This window comes from Cynoglossus semilaevis, chromosome 1 (assembly GCF_000523025.1).
Source record: "Cynoglossus semilaevis isolate Cse_v1.0 chromosome 1, Cse_v1.0, whole genome shotgun sequence".
NCBI lineage: Eukaryota > Metazoa > Chordata > Actinopteri > Pleuronectiformes > Cynoglossidae > Cynoglossus > Cynoglossus semilaevis.
The window spans coordinates 21018475-21030173 of record NC_024307.1 but is presented as its reverse complement, the minus strand read 5'-3'; the positions used below and the strand labels follow the sequence as shown (position 1 = coordinate 21030173).

The following is an 11699-nucleotide window of genomic DNA, read 5'->3' as shown; positions in this document are numbered from 1 at the left end:
AGAAGGACGGATTAGGAGAGATGACAAAGGGTTGAGGTGAATGAAGGATAACAACCAAGAGGAGAGAATGTTTCCGAGGTTAAGTGGAGGTATTTTTCCACCAATGCCCCCACAACCCTGCGAGCCTGTGTTCTGTTTATGGATATAACACATGTAGTAATCTGCTTATGAAAACATTGGAACTTTGTAACAAAGAACAGAAAAAATCAGCAGAATGTGACGTCAGCTTCACTTGATAAATAATTAATCTGCAGTGGATAAGACATTCTGAAGGGTGAAGGAAGCAATGATGTTCACATTCTTTCATTCATTCTAACCCAACAACAACAATGATCAGGGCCAACCCTTCAATTGAAGACGTATTGTCAGACTAAAAGCCTGGTTGACTTTGTTATGCTAGTCACAGATCTCCCTTGTTTTCCATAAACAGTTAGAATCACACCAGCATGGTATAGTATTGCCCTGGGTGACGTTATCCTCCATCACAATGATCATGGTCAGTTAAATTTATGTCACCTCAGCTCCATAGATGCTGCCCTGGAAATATAAATTCTGGCTGCTGGTTTAAATGTGGGTGTAGGGGAGATAAGGGAGCCAAATTGGGGTGAGCATGGGGTAGAAGTGATGGATCAGTGAAATTCATATTACCAAAGCAAAATGCAACATAGAGCAATTGCATATTGCAGATAAAAAAAGTGATAAAAACTGTGAATTAAGGGAAAATAAAATTTGTCCTTGTAGATGAGCTGTTCTGATATACTGTACAACTGTAGGACTGTTCTATTTCTTTTTTTACAGCAAAATGATTTTTGAATCTGCACCGTTTTCAATTTTCTCTTTCTAGCAGTGTATCTTATCATACATATATCATAATATAGTGACACATACTATACATTTACATCATATCATGTTTTTTCCTTTAAACTAATGAACTCCCTCCCCAAATCCCAGTCCACTAAAAATATATGCAATCTCTGCTTTTATCCAGTACTTCGGTACCAGTACTTCGGAGCATTCTGCTGTTACAGCTCGTTGATCCTGGATTAATCAATCCCGTCTGGTTTGACACCAAGAACTTTTATCAGGGACCCTGACCTTGGTGAGGGAAATATACTAACTTGACAGACTGTTGGTTGATGACTGAACTTTCTCACCAAAACTAATGTAAAATATGCATCTGACCATAGTTTAATTAAAATCATGATTGATATTTGTTCAGGTGAAAGGAAGCAGTGAAGCAGGATTTAGTGGCGTAAGTGTTAAAGAGTTGGGTTTTTATATTCATTTTTCCTAACTAATATTTGAACTGAATACACAGCTGTAATTTTTATCTCAAAGTTTGAAGTGTTGTGGATTATTTTGATTAATCAGACTCTTTGATAGAAAGAGGACAGAAGCCTTTCTACGGTCAGCCAACCCAAACATCAAAAAATGCTTTCACAGAGTGGAGCATCAACATCGATTTATTTTAACTGTAGTTCTGTAGCTTGTTTCGACAAGTTAAAGTAAGTGGAGAAGGACCAATACTCCATACACCCAGCCTATTTTGATGCTTAATAAAAGTTTGTTTTTTTTGATTGATTTGATTTGAATTTTTTTCTTTTTTCGTATAAGATCACACTTTGTTTTACTTGCCTTTTTCACGCCTGCTGATAACATAGAAGCTAATAGCGAAAGCAAACTTTAGTTTTCCAAACCTATTCTGTTTGCAGCTAAACACACTCTGGGGTTTACTTTACTGCAAGGTATAATGGCGCTACAGTGAGTTTGCCATTCCAAACTGGAATTATCTCATATAAAACATTGTCAGTTGTCATTCTTTTATGATTCTTTTCCTTCTTTTCAAACCAATAGCCTCCCACTTAGTGCTACATTTCAAATCTAATGTCCAGAAATCGATTAGCATTTAATGTGATGTTTAAAGATATTCCACCGTTTTCAAAGGTGGGATGGAAACAGACAAGGAATTTTCTCACGCACTTTCAGGTATTTGTCACGATATGACAGGTATGGCAGAAAAATGTGGAGCTTAAATCAAAAGATGAAGCCTTGACAGCAGCTGAGGTGCATGTCCTTGCCAGCAGCAGCAGAAAATATGTTTAGGCCTTTGTGTGTGTGAGTGTGTATGTCCAAGACGGAGACGGACAGGTGGACATACCGTGGTGAGGCAGAGGCTCAGGCATTGCCATTTGATCAGACTATGTAAATGACTTAGGGGTCCAAAAAGTATTTTCTATGAATATTTCAAAAATTACCGAAAAGTCCCCAAAAAGCCTTAAAATGAAAGATTACGTCCTAAAACATGCTGCCAAGTGACTATTTTGTGTCTAAAAGTCCAAAAAGTATTTTATATGAATATTTAAAAAAACACCGAAAAGTCCCTGAAATGCACTAAAATGCAAGATTATGTCCCAAAACATCTGTAATTTCATCAACATGCCCTGGAGAACCAATCCTTAAAGAAACAAGGCGACAGGTTTGTCATTATGTACGGAGAGTTTTTGGTCGACAAGTGACTCACAGACTTTGCGAGACACTGCGACTAAATATAGACAGACAGTAACGCACAGAAAGGAAAAGCATTCAGTGCATCTGTGAACACAAACACGTCATACGTAATCACCAATGTGTCCACTGCCTCCATTTACACCCACCCACACACGCAAAAAAGCTGACATACATGGACAGCCTTAGAACATGCATTTGGCAATCCACGCAGTTTCCAGAGTATGATTGACCAGTCAGCCTCAGAGACTGCCTTGATCACATGAATGAACACATAAGTGTCCTATGGTATCACACAAATCAAGACATGGACAGCCCAATCTGCAGTGAGACACACACCTCATACAAGGCTAAATGAAAACACCCACACCCACACACACTAGCACCCTTGCTCGGCTGTGATGTCAGAGGTAAACGGTGTGGAGGTTTAGACCGAAGGGCAGATCCCGCTCTATTTGTCTCAATCTCTGGATAATGAGAGACAAGGGCAAACGCACATGTACACACACACATGCATGATAGCCACACTGTTCTGCACACTGATTTTGCCCTTACAGTCATTTGCATATCATTGTGTTATTTATTTATTTATTTATTTTGTTGAGGGACACTTTTACAGGCTATAGGTTGTAGTCAACGAAGTGTAAGAAAAACATGCTGCCCTCATCTGTCTATATTGTGTAAAAGCTTGACACCTCACATGTGATCTGGGCTAGCATTGACTTCAGATTTATGGGAGTTATAAATTCAGGAGTGTGTACTTTAATGAGTTGTCTGCTGGTAAAATAACAAGTTTGTGGGCTTGAATAAATTGATGCGTATACAAATGCAATGTGTCTTTACAAAAAAAAAAGAAAAACACTGTCAAATGTCACAAGTAAAAGAAGCAGGGGTTGCCAATGAATTTAAATGTGCCAGTGTCAGAGCGCCAGTATTGCTCATCCCGGCCACCTGCTTGGTGTGTTGGCACAACTAAATGGAAAGAAGCCACGTGTCACCTGTGCTTTCCCTGCTGTTATGGCTTATGAAGGTCTGGAACTGTGAGCTTCTGTTGCCTCACAGCCATTTAAGTTCCATGGTCAGCAATCATGAGCTACAAATACTTTCCCATTATAACTTTACAAACTGTAAAAAAAAAAAAAAAAAAAAAAGAGAGAGAGAGAGGGGGGGGGGGGGGAAAAGCCACCCTTAATCTCTGTCGAGTGTTAAAAAATCAAATTTGAGAATCCTACAAATACTGACTAGAAACCCACACACATTCAGATAAATAATGCATGATGCTCTGTGCTGAGAAAACCCTGACATTTATAGTACATTCAGTAAATAAGAGGCAGCTGTTAGTCATTTGGTGCTCTGGTCTCTTCTAGTCTCTGTACACAGAGATTGTGGGGGTTTTAGCATTGAAGGCCTCCTGCTGAGCTATGATGGTGGGGAATAATTAAATATGATCCTGCCGGTTGAGTCAACGTTTCTATTTTGGCTGACATGCTTAATCGGAGCTGTCTTTGCTCAATATTTATTAGTGCAGATGCATGGATGAATCACCTTTTCACCACTGACAGCAGTCATCAATACAGAGCACCCATTAGCACAGATACAGTCCTTTGACAGAACAGTATCTGAGACTTGGCCATTATCATGATGGTAAATAGAAGCGGGTGAAATTATATTGCCTCCTCACACCATGCTGAATGTGATCAAGGAGAGAGGCTTTCTGCTTTACTGGGATCACTGATGAACAACACACTTCTCTGCATCCTAGTTCCAATGTCACTCACTGTGCCTTTAAGTAACGCCAAAGTGTGTATTCAGCCACTTGTTCATCGACTACGGTTTTTTGGTTGTTAGAACAGGAGATGAACAGGATTCTTTGTGAAAGGGATGACTGATGTGACAATTGCATAACATACAAAATAATCCTTATTTTAGAACATAACAAAAAACCCTGTAAAGATCTTGCTTTACTGTTATATCTAATTGGTGTGCACTAACTTGAAACTTTAAAATATGGATTAAGCCACCTGTTTATTCCCCTGATAGACACAGATGGACAGAATTGTGCTCAGTTAAATGGAAATCCAAACACTGCATTAACGAGGGGCATAATGTTTGTTTGTAAATTCAAATTAATTCAAGGTAGGAATTTGCCCATAAAACATGAAGTCAAGTTACTTGTTCCCCTATTAATTTTGCATTCATTGAACTCTGTAATTCTGCCTCTCCTTTCCCACTACACCTTGAGGGTTCATGTTCTTTCGGTCAGCTTTTTTTAACACCTCAGTTGGGATTTCTTTTTGTTTCACTGCTACTCAGACAGTTTAAAGCACATAAAGAGTGGCCTCAGACACAAAACCATACTTACCCATTATAACGCAGAAAGCCAAAGCACTATTATCTTGGGAACTATTGAAACTACAGGGAAACAAGATAATTCATGCTTAAATGCTTAAAGAATGACATGTGAGAATGGTGTGGTAAAAAAGAAAATTGGTCAATCTGTGCTGAGGTAAATGGTCAAAATCACGAGCTATGTCCCATTGTGAAGATGCGCTGAAGCTGTGTGATAATAGGTATTCACTATGTGGAAAATTAAACAGACAGAGTTTTCAAACCCTTCTACACACACCTTAGCACAGACACACCACTCCAAGTGTTCATTCACGTTGATTGAAGCTTGTGATGTCTATTCACAACTTCAAGCATAATTAAGACAGAAAACAAAACACCTGCTGACGGAGCCTCAGACGAGGCTCTCTGTGGGTTTGGAGCCCATCACTAGTCATTTAATGCATCACAGGCCTACAGCTTAAAGATTCCCAAAATACCACTAAGTAGTGATCTGTTTTAAAAAGCCTGTGTCTCGAGGTCCCTGACGGAGTCTGAGAAGATCTTGTTTTAGCAACGTCAGCTACCAGTTCATCCATACCACATGACCCTGAGTATTTATTTATAGGAAACCTGATCTTAGTGTGCCATCTTTGGTATATGCTAAAATGGCTGTTTTGGAGATAAAGTTGAGAAAAAAGTTTTCTGTAATCTGAAAATCACCAGTGGATTTCTTCTATGTTGTACCAACTTTTCTGCCTAATCATCTTGTCTTTTTGTTCAGCTTGTAATTTCCCAACAATTTCCCTGAAGAAAAGAGTGAACTTAGACAACCCCAGTAAAAGTGCTGGGTTTGTCTAATAGGAGAATGGAGCAACAGCAAGAAAATCTCACACTGTTTATCTCAGAATATAAAAAAATCAGATTGTTTTCTGACACAGAAAATGATTGAAATTATTCTTTGTAAGTTTTTGAACACAGACCAGTCAGATATTTCTACTATCTACTTTAGTGGCTGATTTAGTGGTTGAAACAGTGCATTTGTGGTTGAATTCTCTGCGTTATGTTTAGAACCCAAAGAATTCAGCACCATGGTCAGCGCCACTCACTGACAGCGGCTTAACCAGAGAGCTGTGAATATTCTTCTGTTCCTGGGTTTGAAACAGTGAAGCCTAGTGTACGTAGGCTGTCCTAAAGGAAGGAGTTACAGCTTTTACTGTCTTTAAACTGAGCATTTAATTGTCTATATGTTACAAGTCTTTTAGAACTAAACCCATTTCAGCTTATTCAAACAGGGAATTTAAATGTTTTAATGTTGGTTCATAACATGAGAGTAACAATCACAAGCAAAGAGATAGCAGCTTCCACTTTATTTATCCGTATTCCCTGATTTACTCTGTTTTCAAATCTTATTTACAAAAGAAATATGTTTTGGCCTCGGCCTTCCTAATGTAATGCCAGGTGAAATTGTTTTGCAGTGGAGTGGCAAAGCCAGGTATTTCTCTACAGATGACCAATTACGTTACTTAATTTTTACCAAAATAAAAGGCCAGAAGAAGAAAAGAACAGCTACAAAATCTACAATTAATTATCAGGCTGAGCCATAAGGTATTTATTGCCAAAAGTAGAAATGGACAGGAGTGAAGAGAGTGGGATTTCAGTGTGTAGGAATGTGATGCTTAGTAGATGAGTGTGTCTTGTTTGTTCTGTGTGAGGAAAAACATTTCAGATTGCATTTTACTCTTGTAAAGGTCACTTGAAAATTGGTAGATGGTGTTTGGAACGGTGGCTAATCAACAGGTACTTTGAAAATGGCAAGAATTTACAAGTAAACGGGGAACATCAGGGGGCAAATGAAGTCAGCCTAAAAAAGTAAGGGAATAACCTTCCTCTCAGTCACTAACAGTGACCTAAACAATAATTCAGTTCAAGAGCAAATACTTTTTCACCTCGCTTCACAGGGTCTTGTATGTTTTTATTTGTCTTGTATGAGTAATATTAACCTGCCTTTGCTTTAATGGAGCTTTGAAGAATGGGAGTTAGTCTGTTTATTCATTACATTTGCTCTCATGGTTTGATGCCAGGTCTGAGTATGAAGACGTCCACTGCATCTCTGTGTGAGTGTGTCTCCATTTGTTCCTAGGCCTGTGTGTTGATCTTGTTTATGTGTCAGGACCAGTGGTTAGGGTGTGAGGGATGGGGATAGGGAGACATAGGAGGAGAGCATTGAAAAGACGAATGACCTGACAGCACCCCTATTCAACTCCTAATCACTGAGGGAAGGCAGAGGCTGTATATGACAGAGGGAAGCAGTGTTTGTGTTAGGAAGACGGAGATCAGCAGTGTGTGCTGTGCATTTGTGATCAAGTCTCAGTGCAGCTCATGCCTTTGGAAATAAAGTCTGGAACTAGGTATTTTTAAAATCAACTGTTTCTGTCCTATTTGGTAAAGAGCAACTTGACATTTAATGCTGCAACTGTAACAGTCAACAGAAAATGCTGTGGCAGAATTGTTTACAAGGGACCTTTGGGAAAGAGCGGAGCCAGGTGAGCAGTGGATCCAGGACACTCTGGTGAATAAGAGTGACTTTCATCTTTCTTTCATCTTTCAACAATAATAATAATGACTTACTAAATAGCTCTTAGTAACTTTGAAAAGACAAATTGGTTCTGCTGACTACCTTTTCACAGATAATTGCAAAGCATTACACTAAGGAGTCCAGATTAGATTTGACTTGAGGTTTGGAAATAAATAAAAAATATCTGCAACTCATGGTTTTATCAGCAGAAGCATTGCCAGTACAGGAATTCAACGTCCCTTCAGGTGGAATGAATCTTTAATGGAGACTTTAATCCATAACAATCATCTTGATTCGTTCTGTGAAAATCAATTTGGCGCTTGTGTACAGTATGTGCGTATGTGTGTACATGTGGTGTTCTTGCCTCACCACAGTCCCTGTGTCTTTACATACATGTCAACCCTTCTATGATGAACAGCTACTTTCTTCCCATGAAGGTTACTATGCAAAGCGGCCGTTGGTGCACTTTTGTCCCTTTCGCTGCTTATAAAATATATCATGCCACAGAAATCACTGACATCCACTCCAAGTGTGGTGACGGTTCAGAGATGGTGAGACGTAACAGGTAGTTATTGCCAGACTACAGATTACAACCTTTGCATTAATAAATGCATTTGAATAACCGAAAGAAAAAAATCAAAGTCAGACGCTCCTGAAGCAGGCAGATGCTCGACATTAGTGACTTTTTAGCGGTGCTGCTGTGTGAAGCCGACATGTGTTTGCAGTCAAGTCGACAGCCTGGGATAAATATCATCAATAACATCAATAACTACTTCACTATGTTGCTTTGGCAGTCAGCAGAAGAGCTGATTGCAACAAGCGAAACAACGAGCGGCTGTGAGCAGAATAACAATAAAATGGAGTTTTCTGGTAATAAACTTAGTGCCGTGTGAATTAGAGAGAGAGACAGACACAGGCAGTTTGTCTGGGTTTTTTTTTTTTTCTCTTGTTCGCTAGTTTTTTCTCCCTGTATGGTTTGCTCTGCAGTGGATAGAGGCTGCAGCCCTGATACTGATACACAGGCTGTATGTAACGTGCAAAAAACCCATGTGATTACTGATACACAGGCTGTATGTAACGTGGAAAACCCGTGTGACCGTTAATTCACATTTCAACATGTTTATATCCCGAGGTGAGACAAAAGCACAGCACTAAAGAGGTAGGTTTGTGTTTGTAACAGCAAATTAAAACCGAATTCTGTAGCAGGGGAAGCAGCCATCACTGGCAGGAGCACTGAGTGTGTGGTTTATGCATGTACTTTGGATGCTACACCCACAGCTCTGAGAGCTCAGTCTTGTTCCATGGTATCCACGGCAAAGAAGGGCCCTGGTGGGCAATAAGACAGGGAGCAGAATGAAGACTGAATGAAATTTATAGAGAGATCGTGAGCAGTGAGGACGGGGAGACCTGTGTGTTTGTGGTTTGAGAATATGTTTGCACATCATTAGGGCTATTGTGGGGAAAGACTGTGGCAACTGTGTGTGTATGCATCGGTGTGTGAGGTAGCCACAGGCACACACTGATGCCTGATAATGAGCACATTGATCTTGCGCAGCGGAGGGAAGGACAAATCTTCATGTATTCATGGTCTCTATCTTCCTTCTGCTTTTGCTCTTAGTCATAGCATCTGACCGTTGACTTTCTGATGTTTCTCACGTGTACTGTCTCTTCTCTGAGATTTATTAAACCCATATTTATTTTTATTATTGTTATTCTGACAGAGAAACTAAAGACCATGATGTAAAACCTATTGAGAACTGTGAGAGAACATCCCCAAACTTGTCAAGGTGACATTTCAAAGCACCTAGAGGCAAAATCTAGACATTTTAAACATTTTCTCCAACGTTCACAACGTTCTTCATCAGAGTTCTTGAACCTCTGACCTCGCTCTTGCAGTTCTGTGTAGTGCAAATGTGGAAATAATCTATTTGCGCTGAAGAAAGACTCATTGGGAAGGAAATTAAATGCTTAATTATTTAAAAGCAGGGTGATGTAAAGACACAACAACATGTACAGAAACTGCTCTAACGCCTGCAGGAACAGTTTGACATTTTGGAAGAGTGCTTGTTTATTTCCTTGCCAGACGCTTGATCAGGTTAATTCAAAGGTTGAGTGGAGCAGTTGCTCATTAGCTGCATATTCTGGAATCACACCAAGTCTAAATGGCTTTACATAAAGGCACTGGTAGATCTTTTTTTTATATGGATCAAAAAGATTCACATTGCCTGATGTTTTATTTGATTAGGGTTGCACAGGAATTTAACATAAAAAAATACAGCATGTTTGGAGCTGCTTATTTCCCTCAGTGATGCAGGTTTATGGCAGCCGTATATATTGTCATAGAGACATATTTGGAACTATAAATGGAAAATAGGATGTACACAGCTTTCTGAATCCCCGTATTGCTGTTAAAGCATTCAACAGCAAAAAAATCCTTTTTGTTTTGGTCCAAAGCTCGTGGCCCAAGACTTGGCAGCGAAGCACATCCCTATGAATCCATCGGCGCTCTGCTCCTTTTTTTGTCCTCCAAAGCTCTTCTCCCTGTAGCAGAAATCTGAGACCACAGTGTCATTTGTTGTGTGAGCATTTGTAACTTGAGAAATTACATTTTATCTCTCTTTGCTGCGGATGTGAACGCCAGGGCAGGAACCAAGTTTTCTCTCAAATTGAGTTTTTATTCCCCAAAATAAACGCGGCTCTGATTGTCCTGTATGGAATCTAAGCAGAAAATCTTTCTTCTCTTCCCTGAGGAATTACATTTTCTCTTTGTCATCTCAAACATATATAAATAAAACATAGCTATTTGCTGTCTTCTTTGGATCCAGCACATGTTTATTTACCATGGGCCTCTGGCTCCCACTCTGAATTTCACTTCTGACTGTAGCGTCCTCGTTTGGCTGGACTGCCATGACCAGCATGCACTTGCTTTACACAGTTGCTATTCACTTGACCACATTGATCTCTCTGCTACAGCTCGCTCCCTCTCTCTCAGTGCATGTAATGAGGTGTGTGTCTGTTCGGGTTTGTTTATTGCCCAATTCCTTTACCCAATTATGGTATTCCTTAGTCATTGTGCCGCAGCAATTATTTCAAATCACTCTGGGTTTGACCGTCGACTAAATGCTAGAATTAATGCTTGTAAATTCAGTCAATTTTGTGTGTTTTATGTTTCTGCGCAAATGCCTATACTCTCTAGTTGGACAGTGAAGCAAATGTTACGTTGTCAGGGTTGGTTAGAACTGCAATCTACGTGATGTCCTTCAGTCCACTTTTTGTTTGGTTCTGGTTTTGTCTTTGTACTTCACTAAATATAAGGGTTATTTGTCACCTGGTTCTTTGATGACTGGTGTTTTTTAAAATGATGTTTCTTTTTAAATGTCATTTACTGCTAACCAATTTCCTGAAACTTTGAAAAAAAGTGACAAACACATTAACTCACCTCAGGTAACACTTTCTGTCTTTGTTTTCAGTTTATCTCACTCCTTTTTTCACTGAATTTCCCTTGAACTAAAATGTGAATAAAAGGAAATAGGACACACTAATGAAGGTAATAGGAAAGGCAACAAATTAAGATCTTCACAATGAATCCTATTGCCCTCATCATGTTTTCTCTCTTACTAATTGGAAAATCTTAGTTGATGTGATAATTGATGTGAAGGAAATAAACAAGGGGAAGAAGAACCCCTCTGCCTGTGTTAGTCTGTCAAAACTGTGTGATTTCAGTTTACTCTGTTATTTGTATGTGTGCTGCATAATGTGTACTTACACCATAAATACTCTAACACAATATCTACGGTGTAATTCATGTCCTTATGACAGTAACTCTTGACTGGTTTGGTTGCTCAAGTAAGAGTATATGATTTATTTCAGCTTTTGGTTTCCCTTGATTTGTCCAAAGTGTGCTACATTTGTTATTGTCAGTGTTTAACAGCGATCTAAAGGTCACCTCTGCTGCTTCTCTCTTTGTGTTTCTTGTGCAGACCAACATCCCCTTCCTCCAGAACGTGTTTTCCAACCACCAGTTTCTCCACTCCACAGTGGACACACAGTTTATCGACGAGAACCAGGAACTCTTCAACCTCAAACCTACCCAGAATCGAGCTCAGAAGCTCCTGCACTACCTTGGTTGGTCTGAAACACACATTAACTCAACATTGACCATAATTTATTTAAACTTCCCAAGTATTGCATTGTTTATGTATATTATAAATCATAGCGGTGTATAACTTATATTTCACACCATCTAAATAATAATGAATATATATATATATATATATTCATTATTATTTAG

General features: G+C 39.2%; 1 protein-coding gene across 2 annotated transcripts in view; it reads left to right on the top strand.

The window, feature by feature from the left end:
- Positions 1-11699, top strand: part of pcxb (pyruvate carboxylase b) — a 236066-nt gene that overhangs the window by 170954 nt on the left and 53413 nt on the right. For both annotated transcript variants that reach the window (XM_008318759.3, XM_008318767.3), the window contains exon 13: positions 11389-11533. In XM_008318759.3, the coding sequence (XP_008316981.1) occupies positions 11389-11533 (145 nt within the window). The remainder of the gene's footprint in view (positions 1-11388; positions 11534-11699) is intronic.